The 19,612-nt window shown below is 46.7% G+C and overlaps 1 protein-coding gene and 1 pseudogene across 1 annotated transcript; both read left to right on the top strand.

Annotated features, from left to right (window-relative positions):
- The first annotated feature begins 4,716 nt into the window (after window positions 1–4,716).
- On the top strand, window positions 4,717–7,827 carry LOC122675531 (carbonyl reductase [NADPH] 1). The gene is made up of 3 exons (XM_043874414.1): window positions 4,717–5,122; window positions 5,642–5,749; window positions 7,164–7,827. Exons 1-3 carry the CDS (start codon window positions 4,834–4,836, stop codon window positions 7,598–7,600), a joined length of 834 nt encoding a protein of 277 aa, XP_043730349.1. The 5' UTR covers window positions 4,717–4,833; the 3' UTR covers window positions 7,601–7,827.
- A 688-nt stretch (window positions 7,828–8,515) lies between these two features.
- Window positions 8,516–19,313, top strand: LOC122675532 (annotated as a pseudogene).
- The last annotated feature ends 299 nt before the right edge of the window (window positions 19,314–19,612 follow it).

Raw genomic sequence — 19,612 nt, 5'->3', positions numbered from 1 at the left:
TCAATCTTTCCCATCATCAGGGTCTTTTCCAGTGAGTCAGCTTTTCACATCCAGTGGCCAAAGTATTGGAGTTTAGCCTCAGCATCAGTCCTTCCAATGAATATTCATGGTTGATCTCCTTTAGGATTGACTGGTTTGATCTCCTTGCTATACAAGGGACTCTCCAGAGTCTTCTCCAGCACCACAACTTGAAAGCCTCAATTCTTCAGCACTCAGCCTTCTTTAGGTACAACTCTCACATCCATACATGACTACTGGAAAAACCATAGCTTTGACTATGTGAAATGAAAATATCTCTTGCCATATTAATAAATAAGAAATGTCACAGCCATCAGTGACTTCTGGCCTCCAAATGTGAATGAGGGCTCCCAAAACTGGGATCCAGCAGTTGCTGCCACCGCGAACGGTGATTGCTGAGGAGCTGGGGCAATGCAAGAAACAAGGTGAAGTAGGAAACAAGATTGGCCCCAGAGAGCTGAGGTGCATATGAAAGGAATAAATTCAGTGAGCCCAGAGACTTGCATCTTCCCACACATAGAACTCTAAATTCCTTGATACCTGATCTTGATGTTTTGACTGCCTGCTCCCTTTGTTGCAAACTTGTATATAGCCTAACTTCCCCTCCTGCCCCCTTAGAGCGGTTTTCTCAGAGCTATTGAGATGCTGTCTCCCAGGCTCAGAGTCCTAAATATTCCCACCAAATAACTCTACCTTCAGGTTGTGACTGTATTTTTCAGTCAACAACTCTACAGACCTTTGTCGGCAAAGTGATTGTCTCTGCTTAGTTACAATAAATGTACGGTCACAGCATTACCAAACTGAGCCTGGTTGCACACACACGCAGCAAAGCCAATTTGCTGACTTTGTTGTGGTGAAGGAAAGTACAGCGTGTATTATTGCAAGATCCAGCAAGTACAGGGGTGGCTCAGGCACAAAAGACTTGAACTCCTGAGTGGTTTTCAGGGGAGGGTTTTTAAAGGCAACATTTGAGGGTGAGAGCTGCAGCGTTCATGACTTGCTTCTGACTGGTGGGTGGTGAGGTAACACAGTGGTGTTTCAGGAATCTCAGTCGTCTGCTTTGTGGTTCCAACCAGTCTAGGTTCTTGTGCTTGTGCTCAGCATGTAGTCGCAGTCCTCCACCCAAGGGGGTAGGTTTGGGGTCTTTGTTCTCAAAGAGGAACTCAAAGATATGTCAAGTTGTGTGTATATCCCTTGGGGAGAACTGGGACTCTTTTATCACTGAACTGTTGGTATGGGTATGTAACTACTTTCCCTTTGCTTCTGCATCCCCTCACTTCCCTAATTAGTAACTGCTTGTGCCTGCTCTTTGGTTAAAGCGTCTGCCTCCAATGCGGGAGACCCGGGTTCGATCCCTGGGTCGGGAAGATCCCCTGGAGAAGGAAATGGCAACCCACTCCAGTATTCTTGCCTGGAGAATCCCATGGATGAGGAGCCTGGTAGGCTACAATCCACGGGGTCGCAAAGAGTCGGACACGACTGAGCGACTTCACTTCACTTCACTTCTTCATGCCTGCTCTTTGGAATTCAGGGAAGACCTAGGAGACTAAAACTTTTTTCTACAAACAAGAAACTGGGGACATGGAGCAGGTTTTTTACCTGGGAGTGCCTCACAGGGTCCTGCTCAGTTCAGTAGTAAGATCTTAATAATAGGAAATTTGATGTGACGTATATGGGAATTCTCTACTATATTTGCAACTTTTCAGTAAATGTATTCTAAAATTCAAAGTTTATTGAAAAGGGGGGGGGGGGGGCGCTGGAAATAGATGGTTCTAGATTTGGACCCATGAGTCAATGATGTCATTAAAAATCAAAGCTCTCCCTAATTTTCCACAGTACCATCCTAAGGGAGTTAGCTGTTTACCTCTTAGTTTGTTTCCTCATAATCTCAAGATAGTTGCTGAAGCTCCAGGCATCACATTCTCTCACATAAATGCATTCAAGACAGAAGAAAAGGGGCAGATGAAACTGGTATTTTCCTTTTATGATGGAGAAAGATAATGTGTACTCCCATCTTCTAGATGGGAATTGGTAGATTCTCGTCTTGACCAAACTCTAGGTAGACTACACTCAGCCCTCTTCTCAGTTATGCCTCACCTGGGCCTATAAAATTTACTGGCTAGGCACTAATGATTCCATCCACTCCCCTCTCCCTGCATGAAAAGAGTTAAACACTAACATAGTTTCTAATAGCTCAAGGCTGCATGCCTAGGATGACCTTAGTGCCTCACCCCACTTAAGGAGCTCCAGGCTGCCAAAAGGATTTACTATTTGTTCTAGCCAACACCTGACAAATAGGTCCCTTACTACCCTTTCTTACAGCATTTACTAAAAGAGGACTTAAAATTTGTGAGTTCCTTCTCTGTCCACTTGAGATATATATGTATCTCCTGTAACTCAGGACTGAGTCTTTGTCAAGGACCTGAAAACCATTCCTTTGAAATGTAATCAGCAGAAAGGATAGGACCTGTGTCTCCCAGTCTCTTTGTAGCCCTGATGGGCATTTACACTTACCAGGCCTTTGTAATTTTCCCCTAACTCTACACAGGGCCTTCCGTTGCCCCTGCCTACTCCCTCAACTTCTCTTTAAAACATCCAGTCACCTCTGTACAAATCCAAGTTGAGTTCAGTTCAAGTCCATAGGGTCGCAAAGAGTCGGACTCAACTGAAGCAACTTAGCACGCATGCATGCATGCAATAATAAAACACTGATTAAAATCTGTCCTTACCACTTTAGGGAATGCAAGTTGGTGCAGCCGCTATGGAAAACATGGGGAAAATACCGTATTTCACAAATTTATGCACAGTTAAAGTTAATTTAACTATCAGGTTTATGGTCAATGACCTATATCCAGTACTTCTGGGTTACCTTGGTGGATTTCTTCACTCCAAGGCTTTAATTGGAAGGCCCTTAGGAAATTGAAAGAGGTTATGAAGAAGGAATTCACAGCGCCTGGACTCCATCTTAGGCCTGTTCATGCTGATCATGATCAGCCACCTCTCCAATGGACTCTGAACTCTGTGCTTAGTCCCTATGGAAACTACAACAGAAGGATAAGACCCCCTCTGGACAGGGGAATCTTGAAGATCATATCCACGTTACTCATCGCCTAAGAGAAAACATAATCTAATCACCCCTGCCTCCGGACAGGTCATAAATTTTTTCTCTGTCTATCGGAATGTAACCTCGGGCTTATCGATTATTAACTGGTTGGAATGTAACCTCAGGCTTGTTGATTATTAACTGGTTGGAATGTAACCGCGGGCTTATTGATTATTAAATGTTTGAACACATAACACAAGAATGATGGGGTTATTGTGGTTGTATTTACCCTTCCTCTGTTTATGTAAGTCTCAAGGAATTTGGGGTGGTGGGTTCGGACACATACACATGGGGTATAAAAGATTTTCACAAATGCTGGTCGGGGTCCTTGGCTAAGGGGACACTCTGCCTTGGGCCCACCGGTGTAATAAACTGCACTCCGCTATCCACGTTGTCCTTCTGAGTGAGTTTGTTTCCTGGAACGCGTGGCTACAATAGTTAGAGTTCTCTTTGGGCAACAACTGATATTGCTAGAGGGGACTCCATCACTTGGTCAGTTAATAATACCTGCTCTGATCCTGGCCATAAGTATAATTTTTTCTTTTAGAGTCATGCAGGCTCAATCAGAACAACTAACTGAATCTCACTCAAAAATCATAACCTTCCTCAGTTATGGGATGGACTCATGTGGTTAACCCCAAGCTATGGTCATTGACGTTTAAAGGCTCCTTTATGTTGTGATTGTGACATTGTACTATAACTTTGTGAAAACATTACCATTGAAGAAACTGGGTAAAGTATAAGGAATTTCTGTATTATTTCTTACTACTGTTCATCAATCTACAATCATCTCAATAAAGTTTTGTCAAAAAGCAGAGGTCTTTCCCTGATTATTAGTTTTGTTTTTTGCAACTGATTGGAAAACTTCCTTGAAGTTGTAATATAATTGGAAACTACCTAAAGCATAGATGTTCAAAGGAAGTTTCTGCTGTGATGGAAAGTGGTATCTGCAGTGCCTGGTACACCAGTCACTAACACATGTGACTACTCAGCACTTGCAATGTTGTTAGTGGAACTAACAGACTGAATTTTAATTGTATTATTTTCATTAAAATTACATTTAAGTAGTCACTAGCTTCTGGCTATCATAAGAGTGTGGACAAAGAATGTTACCTACCATTTCAGTAAACAGAGGATACTGAGGCCATCAAGTCATTAGCCACTGCAGCCCACCCCAACGGTGCACCCAGAAAAGAATTCACAGCAGAGGAAAACAGGATACTGGCCCTAGATAGAGTTCAGTTCAGTTCAGTTCAGTCGCTCAGTCCTATCCGACTCTCTGCGACCGCATGAACCGCAGCACGGCCAGGCCTCCCACTCCATCACAAACTCCCATCACAAACTCATGCCCTTTGAGTCGGTGATGCCATCCAAACATGAGGATGGGGCTCAGTTTTAAACTGAGCGTTTAACATAGAGAACACGACCAATCAGAATGATCTCTGCTTCCAGGCCTCAAGTCGCCAGCAGCAACTTTTCAGCAGGACTGTTCTGAAAACTCTGCAGAAAGTCCCTCTCTACAGACCCTTCACCGCTGGGAACGCCGGGTGGAGGCCAGCCCCATGGGGCGGAGCCTGCGTCTGCGCCTGCGCGCTCAGCCCAGGTGCCCCGGGGTGGGTCCTGCGTGTGATCGCTCTGCGCAGTGCCTCTCGCGCAGACGCCGAGACGCGCAGCTCCCTACTGAAGGCATCTCAACACCCTGCGCACCGGCCATGTCGTCCTCCACCCGCGTGGCCCTGGTCACCGGGGCCAACAAGGGCATCGGCCTCGCCATCGTGCGTGACCTGTGCCGGCAGTTCAAGGGGGACGTGGTGCTCACCGCACGGGACGAGGCGCGGGGTCGGGCGGCCGTGCAGCAGCTACAGGCGGAGGGCCTGAGCCCCCGTTTCCACCAGCTGGACATCGACGACCTGCAGAGCATCCGCGCCCTACGCGACTTCCTGCGCAAGGAGTACGGGGGGCTCGACGTGCTGGTCAACAACGCGGGCATCGCCTTCAAGAGTAAGAAGCGGCTGGGTGCTCCAGGAAAGGCGGTCACCTCCTCTGAGCAACTCTGTCCAGGAGGGACCAAATCTGTCGGGGAATCGCTGTTAGAGGGGCTTCTCCCGCCTGTGGGATCCAGAATGACTCCCCAGAGAAGGAGAAGGGAAGGGGGAAGGAGTGCGGCTAGAGGAATTGGGAGGAATTGGATGCTCTCTAGACGGAGAGAACTTTCTGTTTCTTTGGCTCAGAATCCTGGGCACCTCTTCCAGGCTGTTGCATAACCCCTTTCTGATACACAGAGGTCCCATGTGTGCACCCTTTGTAGAGCACCCTGCCAGTGGTGCGTTCTTACAAAACCATACTTAATTATCAAACCGGGAAATTCACACTGGTACCACACTGAATGTACTGTGCACAAAATTCAACAGATTTTTACCTTCACTAGTTTTACACAAAGTTCAAGAGATTTATCTTCTTATGGAATGTTACACCGCACGAGAACCGTTTACTGACTCCACTTTCCTTTTCTCCTGAAAGCTGCTGATACCACACCATTTCACATTCAAGCAGAGGTGACTATGAAAACAAACTTCTTTGGCACCAGAGATGTGTGCACAGAGCTCCTGCCTCTAATGAAACCCCACGGTGAGTCCAATTGGAGCCCAGACTGCAGTGCTTCTGGCAAGATCTGGGCCCACCTGGCTCTGGTCTCATCTACAGGCCCCCTACCACTCCTGCTCAACTTCGCTGGCCTGCACCGTGTCTCCACCCAGCCGGGTGTCCTGCACCTGAGGTCCCTCCACACACTGCCCAGGTCCTTGGCGCTGTCTGTCCACCTGCTTTTTGCATAGCTGGCTCTTTCTTCTCTTTCCTCTCTTAGCTCAGAGGTTTCCTCCTCCAAGAGGCCCTTGACTTGCTCTGTGCCCATCACAGGGGGAGTTCCCTCAGGAGTCCTTCCCAGACCTTCTCTCCCCTGCCCCCCTCTTACCCAGGCTAGTGGAGCCTGCACCACCACCAGTTCAATAATCCCATCCCCTCCCACCCCCCACCAAAGACTCGTGCTTTCCCCAAAACATCTTGGTCACCAATCCTGTCATCCACCCACCAGAAGCCTGGAGGTCACCCTGCCCATAAGTGGGAGGTAAGCCTGCCCGCTTATTGTCATTACCAGGTCCGAAATTCGTCCAGCTGAGTTTCTCCCCAGCCGTCTGCCCCATCCCAGCTCTACAAACAGGCCTTCAGCTGTTGCTTCTAAACACTTGTAAACCCTCCTAAGGAACCCCCTGCCCTTCTTGAATCCTTTTCTTTCTCGGCAAGGTCACTGCCCCTCCCAAAAATCCTGCAAGTGTGAAGTTCAAGTCCTTAGTGTGGCTAATAGAGATCTCTAATCTGATAACTGAGCTATCAGGGAAGGAAGCCCTAACCTCCTAGGTACACTTGCCAGGAACTGAACCTCTGCAGCAGGTAGCTGAGGAAGAGGATGAGAAATGCTGATGACGTCCCCATCTTGGGAAGATACCACAGCCCCTTGGCAGGGAGGGAGCCCTGTGTCTCGAATGCACCATGGCAGAGTGAAGTTTCCATTGTTATGGTGAGAAAGGAGGAAAGGAAGCAGCAGTCATGGTTGAAACAGATTCTCTCTGTTCTCACCTGAGTTATTGGAGATAGTCTGAGAAAAAAGTTTCATTTGCTGTCCGCCCTCGGGACCATTTCCAGAGTCTTTAAACAGTTGAGTTTTGAAAATAATTTTCACAAGTCATTCTGGGTAGTAGATTCACAGACTTTTTCCTTTGGTCATGACTTATTTATTGAATTTGAGTGAAATATTTTATTCCTGTAATTTTAAAAATAATTAGATGTAGTGTAATTTTTTAAAACATCAGAATAATACTTATATTACTTATATATCTGTTACTTATAATAATAAAACAAAGATAACCCAATGATACATTCTCTTCCTTCCCTAATGTCCTCTTTCATGAGGTCAGTCCTGTCCCCAATTGGGTATTCATCCTTCTCTTGCTTACCTTCCAATGTACTGATTTGTGTTGTATTTTAGGCAGAGTGGTGAATGTATCCAGCTTTGTCAGTGTCAACTCACTAAAGAAATGCAGCCCTGAACTGCAGCAGAAGTTTCGAAGTGAGACCATCACAGAGGAAGAGCTGGTGGGGCTCATGAACAAGTTTGTGGAAGACACAAAGAGCGGGGTGCACAGGAAGGAGGGCTGGCCCGATACCGCATATGGAGTGACGAAAATCGGCGTCACAGTCCTGTCCAGAATCCATGCCAGGAAACTGAGTGAGCAGAGAGGAGGGGACAAGATCCTCCTGAATGCCTGCTGCCCAGGGTGGGTGAGAACCGACATGACAGGACCCAAAGCCCCCAAAAGCCCAGAAGAAGGAGCAGAGACCCCCATGTACTTGGCCCTTTTGCCCTTGGATGCAGAGGGGCCTCATGGAGAGTTTGTTTCCGAGAAAAAAGTGGTGCAATGGTGAGCTCCACCCATGGGTCCATTTATATTGCTATCCCTGACTCTCCAGACACTGACAAAAGTATCCCTATGCAGAGAAAAAGAAAAAAGAATCAAAGTATCCAGATCAATTTCTCACTGGGAGAGGGCTGCTAATATTGTAGAGAATTTTGTGATTTCTTCTGTGATCCCAGGGGAGGAAAATTGGGATGGATGACAAATAATAAAAATAAATAATTCTTTATAAATGTTCATTTGTGTCAACTCTTCAATGGTGAGTCTGCTCTATTATTCGTAATAGTTGGACCTAGTTTGGTGGACATGTGGGTGTCTAGTATTAGTTCTACTTTTCTATTTAAAATTTTTCAGGATAAAGATCTGGAACCAGAGAGTCCCGGCTCTGCCCCCTTCCTGCATGACCTTGAGCAAAAATCCAACAAGATACTACTACCTAACACAGGGAAACCAGCTCAGTGTTAGCGGCAGCCTGGGAGGGAGGGGAGACCGGAGAACCGATAGATGTGTATGTGTGGCTGAGTCCCTCTGCTGTCCACCTGAGACAGTTGTGACATTCACAACGTTATCAATCAGCTATGAAAGTGTCATCACCCAGTCCTGTCCAGCTCTTTGCCATTCCATGAACTGTGGCCCACCGGGCTCCTCTGTCCATGGGGTTTCCCAGGCAAGAATACTGGAGTCAGTTGCCATTTATTTCACTAGGGAATCCTCCTGACGCAGGGATCAAACCCGTGTCTGCAGCACTGCAGGCAGATTCTATGCTGTCTCAGCCACCAGGGAAGCCCTGTTCTCCAATATAAAATAAAAAGTTTAAAGAAAGAGGGCTGTGTCCTCTTTTTTGGCTCAAGGTACAGTCCCAGGAAGGAGGTGGAGCCAGGAGTGGTGTTTATTAACCTTATGGAACATTTGATCCCTCCTTAAGCGGGGAGAAAGCGGCAGAGCCTCCTCCTTCTCAACTAGTCACTGCACTGGAGCCTAGGACACAGTTCTTTGCCTTCCGGGACTGTGACGGGTCTCCACGTCCCACGCCGCGCCACCCCGTCGGTCTCCAGCCTTGTCAGCTCTACTCCAAGGGGCCCTGCACACCGGCCATGTCCTCCACCCGCGTGGCGCTGGTCACCGGGGCCAACAAGGGCCTCGGTTTTGCCATCACGCGTGACCTGTGTCGGCGGTTCCCGGGCGACGTGGTGCTCACGGCGCGGGACGAGGCGCGGGGTCTGGCGGCCGTGCAGCAGCTGCAGGCGGAGGGCCTGAGCCCCCGTTTCCACCAGCTGGACATCACTGACCTGCAGAGCATCCGCGCCGTGCGCGACTTCCTGCGCAAGGAGTACGGGGGGGCTCGACGTGCTGGTCAACAACGCGGGCATCGCCTTCCCGTGTAAGTGGGTGGGAGCTGGGGGCGTTATAGCCACTGTGAGGGGAGCCAGACGGGGCGGGGCGGGGCTCCTGCCTGAACCTCCGCTGTGGGATCTAGAACCCCCTCCCTAGGGATGGAGCACAGGCCAGAGGTCACAGGGAGAGCAGGTCCTCCGAGATTAAAAGCTTTTCCAGCAAGAAGGCCTTGCAATAGCTTTAGTATCAGTGTTAAGGACAACGCCCAGGATTTTTGTAGTATTGATTTCACTGAATTTTGGATGAGTTGGGCGAATTTTTAACTTCTGAAAACAATTTAAAATTGCAGAGTGGTACACAGGAGGTCATATGGGCTTTTTTCACTCAGCCTCCCCTGATGACGACATCTTACATAAGTATATAGCATTATCAAACCACAAAACACTCATTGGTGCAATACCGTTCACTAACACCAAACGTTACTGGACGAAAACAGATTTCATGGAAAAAATACTGTATCAAGTAAGCATTTTTACCATATGGCTTGTGTTTCTTAGCCCTATTCTTTTTCTATCCTAAAAGTTGGTGATCCCACACCGATTGCAATTCAGGCAGAAGTGACCATGAAAACAAACTTCCTTGGTACCCGAGATGTGTGCACAGAGCTCCTGCCTCTGATAAAAAGCCAAGGTGAGTATGATGAGCCCAAACTGCAGGGTTTCTGGCAAGATCTGAGCCCACCTGCATCCAGTCTAGTCTCCGGACTTCCTACCTCTCCTTGTCAGCTGCACAGACTTCCACCTGTGTGTTCACTCGGCAGGATGCCCTGTGGCCTCTGGTCCCTCTGCACACGGCCCGAGTGGTTGGTGCTCTCTGTCCATCTGCACTTTGCACATTTGGCTCTTTCTTCTCTTTCCCATCTTAATTCAAAGGTCTCCTCCAAGAGGCTCTTCACGTGCTCCATGCCCATCACAGGGGGTGTCCTCTCAGGACTCTTTCCCAGATCTTCTCTCCCCCGTGCCCCTCTCAGAGTGACCTGATTTGGGTTTGTGGTGCTCATACTACCACATTCATTAGACCCCTGAAGACTTTTCCGCTTCCAGTCACCAGGGTGTTTCTTCCTATGGTACTGACATGGTAGATTACCAATACTGGTTTCTAGATGCTAAATCAAGTATACATACTTCGGTCTTTAAAGTTCAGGAAGTCCCCAGACCATCCTCAAGTTCAATAATTCACTGTAAGGACCAAGAACTCGGCAAAAAGCTATTATATTCAAAGGGACATGATTTTAGAAAAGTGGACAGTTACTCAGTTCAGCAGTGGTAAAGGTCTCATGGCCCAGGGTTGAAGAAAGCCCAGTATGGAGCTGTGGCTTGACATCTCCCCACAGATCCTGGGGGCAGCATGTATTTCTCCCCCAAACAGCCTGTGTCAGACACAAGGGGTATTACCAACCAGTGGGCTCATGCCACCCTTGATGTCCAGGGTTCTTGGGGAGGGGTGGTCAGGCAGGCATGGCCCACTGCCCTCATGGCTGGCCCTGTTCTCCAGCCCCTCCAGAGGTCCAGCTGATACCAGGTAGGCCACGGCCCCCACCATACTCACACGTGAACATGGATTAGGTAACCTGACTCTCAAACAAGTCATTGAGGACAGTCTTCTCAGACAAGGACTTTCAGGCTTCAGTATTATGTCCCAGATGTCCTGGAATAGGGCTGAAGCTTCCTCTGGCCAACTTAGCCCTTTACTTATAGCGAACACCCTCTGGATCTTCACTAAGGCTCCCTTACCTCAAAAGGATCATTGAGCATCTAAATTTAGCGTAGAATTTTTTTAACAGATACAGAAAGAGTACAGAAATACATCTCTCATCGGGAGCAGCCAGAGTGGAGTTGGAGTAATTTAGAGGAACAGAGATATTCCAGCTTCTAGAGCCACTACTTCCATGTTCATGTGTTTCTATTTATACTAATTTGTTTTTAATTTTTATCAGAAGATAGTTGCTTTGCAATATTGTGGTGGTTTCTGCCATACAAGAATATGAATCAGCCACAGGTATACATATGTCCCCTCCCTCCAGAACCCTCTCCCCCTCCCACCCCACCCACCCTCTAGGTTGTCACAGAGCACTGGGGTGATCTCCCTGAGTCACACAGCACATTCCACCTGGCTCCCTATTTTACATGGCAGTGGGTATGTTTCTGTGATACTCTCTCAATTCCCCCCACCCTCTCCTTCCCTCACTGTATTCACAAGTCTGTTCTCTCCATCTGTGTCTCCACTGCTACCCTGCAAATACATTCATCAGTACCATTTTTCTACTTTCCATACACCTGCATTAATATGCAATATTTATCTTTTTCTTTCTGACTTACTTCACTCTGTATAGTAGGCTCTAGCTTCCTCCACCTTGTTGATACTTACTTGATTCTCATCTTGATCAACTGCTACTTGTACCTTCAGTTCAGTTCAGTCACTCAGTCGTGTCTGATTCTTTGTGATCCCATGGACTACAGCACGCCAGGCCTCCCTGTCCATCACCAACTCCCAGAGTCTATCCAAACCTGTGTCCGTTGAGTTGGTGCTGCCATCCAACCATCTCATCCTCTGTCGTCCCCTTCTTCTCCTGCCCTCAATCTTTCCCAGCATCAGGGTCTTTTCAGATGAATCAGCTCTTTGCTTTAGGAGGCCAAAGTATTGGAGTTTCAGCTTCAGCATCAGTCCTTCCAATGAACACTCAGGACTTACCTCCTTTAGGATGGACTGGTTGGATCTCCTTGCCACACAAGGGACTCTCAAGGGTCTTCTCCAACACCACAGTTCAAAAGCATCAATTCTTCGGTGCTCAGCTTTTTTATTTAGCATAAAACTGTGCAGTCTATTTAGTATTGTTACGAGAGAAAAAGAGGCAAAAAAAAATTATTTTAGTTTGAAACAAGAGACTGTTTGAATGGGAAACCACCAAACCGGACATAGTGAGTATGGCTCCACTGACAGGCACTCAGGAAGAGACTATTGTGGAGAAAAGGCTGACGCAAAGTAAGGAAATTGTGGACTGTCTTCAGCTTCTGGCCCAGGTGACTCTTTGTGACTATCGGTCCTTAGGTTCCCATTTTGTCACCTTGAGGCATTTTCAGGCTTCTGTTTTGGTTTGCTTACAGAGGCCACCAAGGAATTAGAGCCAGCTCAGCCTAATGACCTTTGTGTTTAACTCATTTACATCGTGGAAACTGGCTCATGGTTAGCTATGCCGAGTTCTTCATCAACTAGTTAGTTATTTTCCATTAGTATTACACCCTGCAGAGATTTTACCTTCATCTCCCATCACACTTGATCATCAGTATCAGTATCTTCCTATGGCTCCTTTACATGTGAGAGTTGAATATTACCAGCAAGGCCAGTGATAACCCATATCACAGGACAGTAAGTAGAACATGTGACCTGAAAACTAAGACTCAAGAGATGCTGGCACCTGGCTACAGAAACACTCAGTGATTAACAATTGGTTCAATCCATCACCATGTCTTATAAAAATATCCTACAGAGATCCCAGGGCTTCTGCTTTACTTTCAGTTCAGTCCATTTGTTCAGCAGTGTCCAGCTGTTTGTAAACCCTTGGACTGCAGCATGCCAGGCCTCCCTGTCCATCACCAACTCCCGGAGTTTACTCAAACTCATGTCCATTGAGTCAGTGAAACCATCCAATCATCTCATCATCTATTATCCCCTTCTCCTCCCACCTTCAATCTTTCCCAGCATCAGGGTCTTTTCAGATGAGTCAGTTCTTCACATCAAAGTATTGGAACTTCAGCTTCAGTATCAGTCCTTCCAGTGAATATTCAGGACTGATTTCCTTTGGCTGGACTGGTTGGATCTTCTTGCAGTCCAAGGGACTCTCAAGAGTCTTCAACACCAGTTTAAAAGCATCAATTCTTTGGCACTCAGTTTTCTTTATAGTCCAACTCTCACATCCATGCTTGACTTTGGCAGGTCCCAAAGCAGGAGTGACCTTGACTGCAGGTAGCTTCACTCTACCAGGCATCTGGGATAAGTGAGCTAAGAGAGGATATCATCTCCTGCTCTCAGCGTAATATTGATTTCTCTTATTGCATAACCTATTTAAACATTCTCATTTCCATTCCCCCTACTCCCCATTTTTCATTGACTTTTACCCAGACTTTCTCATCTTTCAAAGGGATGTTAAGTTCAGTCGCTGCTCATGCTGACTGCCCTCAGCAATACTAGCCTAACAAGCACCTCCCTTTAGTCCACTCCCATCACACAGGTAGGGTTACACAGGCCCAGACTGGTGGACTCTCAGCCTCTGACTAGACAATACAGCTGCAGTTGCTGTTCCTCCAAATTGGTCAGATAGGTGAAGACACAGTTCATTTCATCAGGCCCTTTGGAATTCTGACAAAAAAGCTAAATTTATAGTTAACTTTCTTGCTTGCCAATTATCCCCTGACTTCTATATCATAAATTGCAGCCTGGTCCCAGAACTACAGTATGGCCAGAAAAACGAAAGTTGAAATGAAGTAGGGAAAAGACTGTAGAGTCACCCTGACATCCTCCACACCTCTTCTTAACCAGAGGAGAAAGGAGTCTATCTGGGGGCTTCTTCCAAGGCTTCCATCGTGCTGACTGTGGGCATAAGCTCACGAATGTCTGTGAGCCAACGTTTGAGACAACCAGAGTTTCATATCCGGTCCCAATTCTGTATCAAACCTCTATTCTGAGCATGAAAGTGTGCTCCCTGGCCTCAGGAATATGCCTCATCAGTCCAAATCATGCAGTGTCTTCTGCTCCAATACCATAATACAACTTGGGCACAAGGATCTACTGCCAGCTACACAGAGCCATGCCCACAGACAGCACCTCACCTCATCAGGACATTTTCTACCTTCCCAGGGCTACTACCTGCAACTCGCCTGCTCTGTGCTGATCCTTTGGGTCGAAGAATATGACTCATGCCATGCAAAGACTTTTTCTGTCATGCTGTCAGATACAGCAGGAATGGGAGAGGCATGGATGAACAAGGATCCCATCTCTGCATTCCTGCAGCACCCTATTTGCACTCATCTCATGGGGCCAGGCCCCAGCTCGATTCCAGGGTTGGGAAGATCCACTGGAGAAAGGATAGGCTACCCACTCCAGTATTCTTGGGCTTCCCTTGTGAATCAGCTGTTAAAGAATCCACCTGCAATGCTGAGACCTGGGTTCGATCCCTAGGTTGGAAAGATACCCTGGAGAAGGGGAAGGCTACCCACTCCAGTATTCTGGCCTGGAGAATTCCATGGACAGTATAGTCCATGTGGTTGCAAACAGTCAGACACGACTGAGCAACTTTCACTTTCACGGGGCCAGTTAGCACTTCAAATAAGCACACCTGAAAACGCTCAGTGGTTCCAACTGCTTCCAATTTTGGAAGTGGTTCTTCTGATGAGCCTTAAGTAGTTGTACTTTAATTCCTCCTAACTTCCCATTTGACTCCCAGAGTGTCATGCTCATGTGACCGTCCATTAAATAGTCCAGTTTCCACTGCCGCCTCTGTCATCACACAGCCAGGACTTGAGTCACCACTCACGAGCTGACATAAACCTGAACCCGAAGAAACGAGCATCAGTTCAGCCCTCTGAACTGAGTTGATTTCACCGTCCTTCAACCTGATGCTCCCTGGTCAACTTGGAACTGCCACCCACAAACCCATCAGCACTTTGCTGGTCAACAGAGGCCTGGCCTAGAGCCCTGCCCACGTGACCTAAGGTCCTCAGCTGGTTCCAGAGAAGACCTTTGAGAAAAAGCTGCTGTCTCCTCCTGAATGCAATAAGGACTCCGCCAACGTTTGGAGCTCTTTCCTCGATATACCGTTTTCATTTTCTTATGGAAATCTGGGCACTGCCCTCCCCATTATAGCATATCTTTCTCTTTAGTTACCCTAGGATCATGGTTGAGGCAGGTTACAAGACTGTCTAATACCCTTCACTCATAGTGAAGTGAAGTGGAAGTCGCTCAATTGTGTCCAACTCTTTGCTACCCCATGGACTATACAGTCCATGGAATTCTCCAGACCAGAATACTGGAGTGAGTGGCCATTCCCTATTCCACGGGATCTTCCCAACCCAGGGATCGAACTCAGGTCTCCCACATTGCAGATGGATACTTCACTCACAGATACAATCTTAATTCATCTCATAGGAAACTGGTAACTGGCTCTCCAGGGGGAATTGAGTCCAACATCTCAGCAAATTATGTATTCATTATTCTCATACATCAGTTCAGTTCAGTTCAGTCGCTCAGTCATGTCCGACTCTGTGACCCCATGAATCGCAGCACGCCAGGCCTCCCTGTACATCACCAACTCCCGGAGTTTACTCAAACTCATGCCCATTGAGTCAGTGATGCCATCCAGCCATCTCATCCTCTGTCATCCCCTTCTCCTCCTGCCCCCAATCCCTCCCAACATCAGGGTCTTTTCCAATGAGTCAACTCTTCACATGAGGTGGCCAAAGTATTGGAGTTTCAGCTTCAGCCTCAGTCCTTCCAGTGAACACCCAGGACTGATCTCCTTTAGGATGGACTGGTTGGATCTCCTTGCAGTCCAAGGGACTCTCAAGAGTCTTCTCCAACACCACAGTTCAAAAGCATCAATTTTTCTTCAAATTTTCTTCAAAAGCATCAGCTTTCTTCACAGTCCAACTCTCACATACATACATGACCACTGGAAAAACCATAGCCTTGACCAGACGGACCTTTGCTGGCAAAGTAATGTCTCTGCTTTTTAATATGCTATCTAAGTTGGTCATAACTTTCCTTCCAAGGAGTAAGCGTCTTTTAATTTCATGGCTGCAGTCACCATCCACAGTGATTTGGAGCCCAAAAAAAGCAAAGTTTGACACTGTTTCCACTGTCTCCCCATCTATTTCCCATGAGGTGATGGGACCAGATGCCATGATCTTAGTTTTCTGAATGTGAAGCTTTAAGCCAACTTTTTCACTCTCCTCTTTCACTTTCATCAAGAGGCTTTTTAGTTCCTCTTCACTCTCTGCCATAAGGGTGGTGTCATCTGCATATCTGAGGTTATTGATATTTCTCCTGGCAATCTTGATTCCAGCTTGTGCTTCTTCCAACCCAGCATTTCTCATGATGTACTCTGCATACAATTTAAATAAGCAGACAATATACAGCCTTGATGTATTCCTTTTCCTATTTGGAACCAGTCTGTTGTTCCATGTCCAGTTCTAACTGTTGCTTCCTGACCTGCACACAGGTTTTTCAAGAGGCAGGTCAGGTGGTCTGGTATTCCCATCTCTTTCAGAATTTTCCACAGTTTATTGTGATCCACACAGTCGAAGGCTTTGGCATAGTCAATAAAGCAGAAATAGATGCTTTTCTGGAACTCTCTTGCTTTTTCGATGATCCAGCGGATATTGGCAATTTGATCTCTGGTTCCTCTGCCTTTTCTAAATCCACCTTGAACATCTGGAAGTTCTCGCTTCACATATTGCTGAAGCCTGGCTTGGAGAATTTTGAGCATTACTTTACTAGCGTGAGAGATGAGTGCAATCATGCGGTGGTTTGAGCATTCTTTGGCATTGCCTTTCTTAGGGATTGGAATGAAAACAGACCTTTTCCAGTCCTGTGGCCACTGCTGAGTTTTCCAAATTTGCTGGCATATTGAGTGCAGCACTTTCACAGCATCATCTTTCAGGATTTGAAAGAGCTCAACTGGAATGCCATCACCTCCACTAGCTTTGTTCGTAGTGATGCTTTCTAAGGCCCACTTGGCTTCACATTCCAGGATGTCTGGCTCTAGGTCAGTGATCACACCATTGTGATTATCTGGGTCGTGAAGATCGTTTTTGTACAGTTCTTCTGTGTATTCTTGCCACCTCTTCGTAACATCTTCTGCTTCTGTTAGGTCCATACCATTTCTGTCCTTTATCAAACCCATCTTTGCCTGAAATGTTCCCTTAGTATCTCTAATTTTCTTGAAGAGATCTCTGCTCTTTCCCATTCTGTTATTTTCCTCTATTTCTTTGCATTGATCGCTGAGGAAGTCTTTCTTATCTCTCCTGGCTATTCTTTGGAACTCTGCATTCAAATGGGAATATCTTTCCTTTTCTCCTTTGCTTTTCGCTTCTCTTCTTTTCACAGCTATTTGTAAGGCCTCCTCAGACAACTATTTTGCCTTTTGCATTTCTTTTCCATGGGGATGGTCTTGATCACTGCCTCCTGTACAAAGTCATGAACCTCCGTCCACAGTTCATCAGGCTCTCTGTCTATCAGATCTAGTCCCTTAAATCTGTTTGTCACTTCCACTGTATAGTCATAAGGGATTTGATTTAGGTCATACCTGAATGGTCTAGTGGTTTTCCCTACTTTCTTCAGTTTAAGTCTGAATTTGGCAATAAGGAGTTCATGATCTGAGCCACAGTCAGCCCCCGGTCTTGTTTTTGCTGACTGTATAGAGCTTCTCCATCTTTGACTGCAAAGAATATAATCAATCTGATTTCGGTGTTGACCATCTGGTGATGTCCATGTGTAGAGTCTTCTCTTGTGTTGTTGGAAGAGGGTGTTTGCTATGACCAGTGCGTTCTCTTAGCAAAACTCTATTAGCCTTTGCCCTGCTTCATTCTGTACTCCAAGGCCAAATTTGCCTGTTACTCCAGGGGTTTCTTGACTTCCTACTTTTGCATTCCAGTCACCTATAATGAAAAGGACATCTTTTTTGGGTGTTAGTTCTAAAAGGTCTTGTAGGTCTTCATAGAACTGTTCAACTTCAGCTTCTTCAGCATTACTGGTTGGGGCACAGGCTTGGGTTACCGTGGTATTGAATGGTTTCCTTGGAAACGAACAGAGATCATTCTGTCGCTTTTGAGATTGCATCCAAGTACTGCATTTCCGACTCTCTTGTTGACCATGATGGCTACTCCATTTCTTCTAAGGGATTCCTGCCCACAGTAGTAGATATAATGGCCATCTGAGTTAAATTCACCCATTTCAGTCCATTTTAGTTCGCTGATTCCTAGAATGTCGACATTCACTCTTGCCATCTCCTGTTTGACCACTTCCAATTTCCCTTGATTCATGGACCTAACATTCCAGGTTCCTATGCAATATTGCTCTTTACAGCATCGGACTTTGCTTCTATCACCAGTCCCATCCACAACTGGGTATTATTTTTGCTTTGGCTCCATCCCTTCATTCTTTCTGGAGTTATTTCTCCACTGATCTCCATTAGCATATTGGGCACCTACTGACCTGGGGAGTTCCTCTTTCAGTATCCTATCATTTTGCCTTCTCATACTGTTCATGGGGTTCTCAAGGCAAGAATACTGAAGTGGTTTGCCATTCCCTTCTCCAGTGCACCACATTCTGTCAGACCTCTCCACCATGACCCATCGTCTTGGGTGGCCCCACACGGCATGGCTTAGATTCATTGAGTTAGACAAGACTGTGGTCCTGTCATCAGATTGGCTAGTTTTCTGTGATTATGGTTTTAGTGTGTCTGCCCTCTGATGCCCTCTCGCAACACCTACCATCTTACTTGGGTTTCTCTTACCTCGGACGTGGGGTATCTTCTCACAGCCGCCTTGGTGTACTGGAAAAGCAGCGGCCCGAGTACACCAGCCTCCAGGCCCTGCCCAGAGCCATACCTTCCCAAGTAACGGTTTGTGTTGTTTTTTAGGCAGAGTGGTGAATGTGTCTAGCGGATGGGGCTTCAAAGCTCTTGAAAGCTGCAGCCCTGAACTGCAGCAGAAATTGAGAAGTGAGACCATCACGGAGGAGGAGCTGGTGGGGCTCATGAACAAGTTTGTGGAAGACACAAAGAACGGGGTGCAGAGGAAGGAGGGCTGGCCGGATGATAATATATATGGAGTGACGAAAATCGGCGTCACGGCCCTGTCCAGAATCCAAGCCAGGAAGCTGAGTGAGCAGAGAGGAGGAGACAAGATCCTCCTGAATGCCTGCTGCCCAGGGTGGGTGAGAACCGACATGGGGGGACCCAACGCCCGCAAAAGCATAGAAGAAGGAATAGAGACCCCCATGTACTTGGCCCTTCTGCCCTCAGATGCCGAGGGGCCTCATGGACAGGTTGTCCATGAGAAAAAAGTTGCAAAATGGCAATACATGCCGCAGTTCTTCGCATAGGCCCCACTTTGTTACCTGTCCTGATTAGACTAAGAAAACAGTGTTCAAAATATCTCCCCATGAAAAAAATCAAAACATGCCTACTTCTATGTAAATTTCAAAGCCACTTTGAAATGGCTACTATTCCGTGAGATCTTTTGTGATTTCTTATGTGATCCCAGGGAATAAAAGAAGAATGGATGACAAATGATGAATAAACATCAACAGATGAATACATGATTCTTTATAAATATCCGTTTGTTCCAACTGATTATATGTCAAACCAGCTCAGAAGTCTAATAGACCAAAATGTAGGTCAAGGAAAGTGAGAGTATGACTTGGGGAACGAATTATCATCAATAGGGCCAGATGGGAAATACTTTTAGTTTTCAGGTTCAAGTGGTCTCTGTGAGAACTGTTCACCTCCTCTCTTTCATCATGAAAGTGTACCCAAAGACAATATAGAAGATGACGAGCATGGCCATATTGGGTCTGCCAGCTTTAGCTGACCAGCCTCTGGTATAACATGGACCACATCATGAGGGGAAAA

This window comes from Cervus elaphus, chromosome 19, assembly GCF_910594005.1.
Source record: "Cervus elaphus chromosome 19, mCerEla1.1, whole genome shotgun sequence".
Taxonomy (NCBI): Eukaryota; Metazoa; Chordata; class Mammalia; order Artiodactyla; family Cervidae; genus Cervus; species Cervus elaphus.
This window is presented reverse-complemented; position numbering and strand designations above follow the sequence as displayed.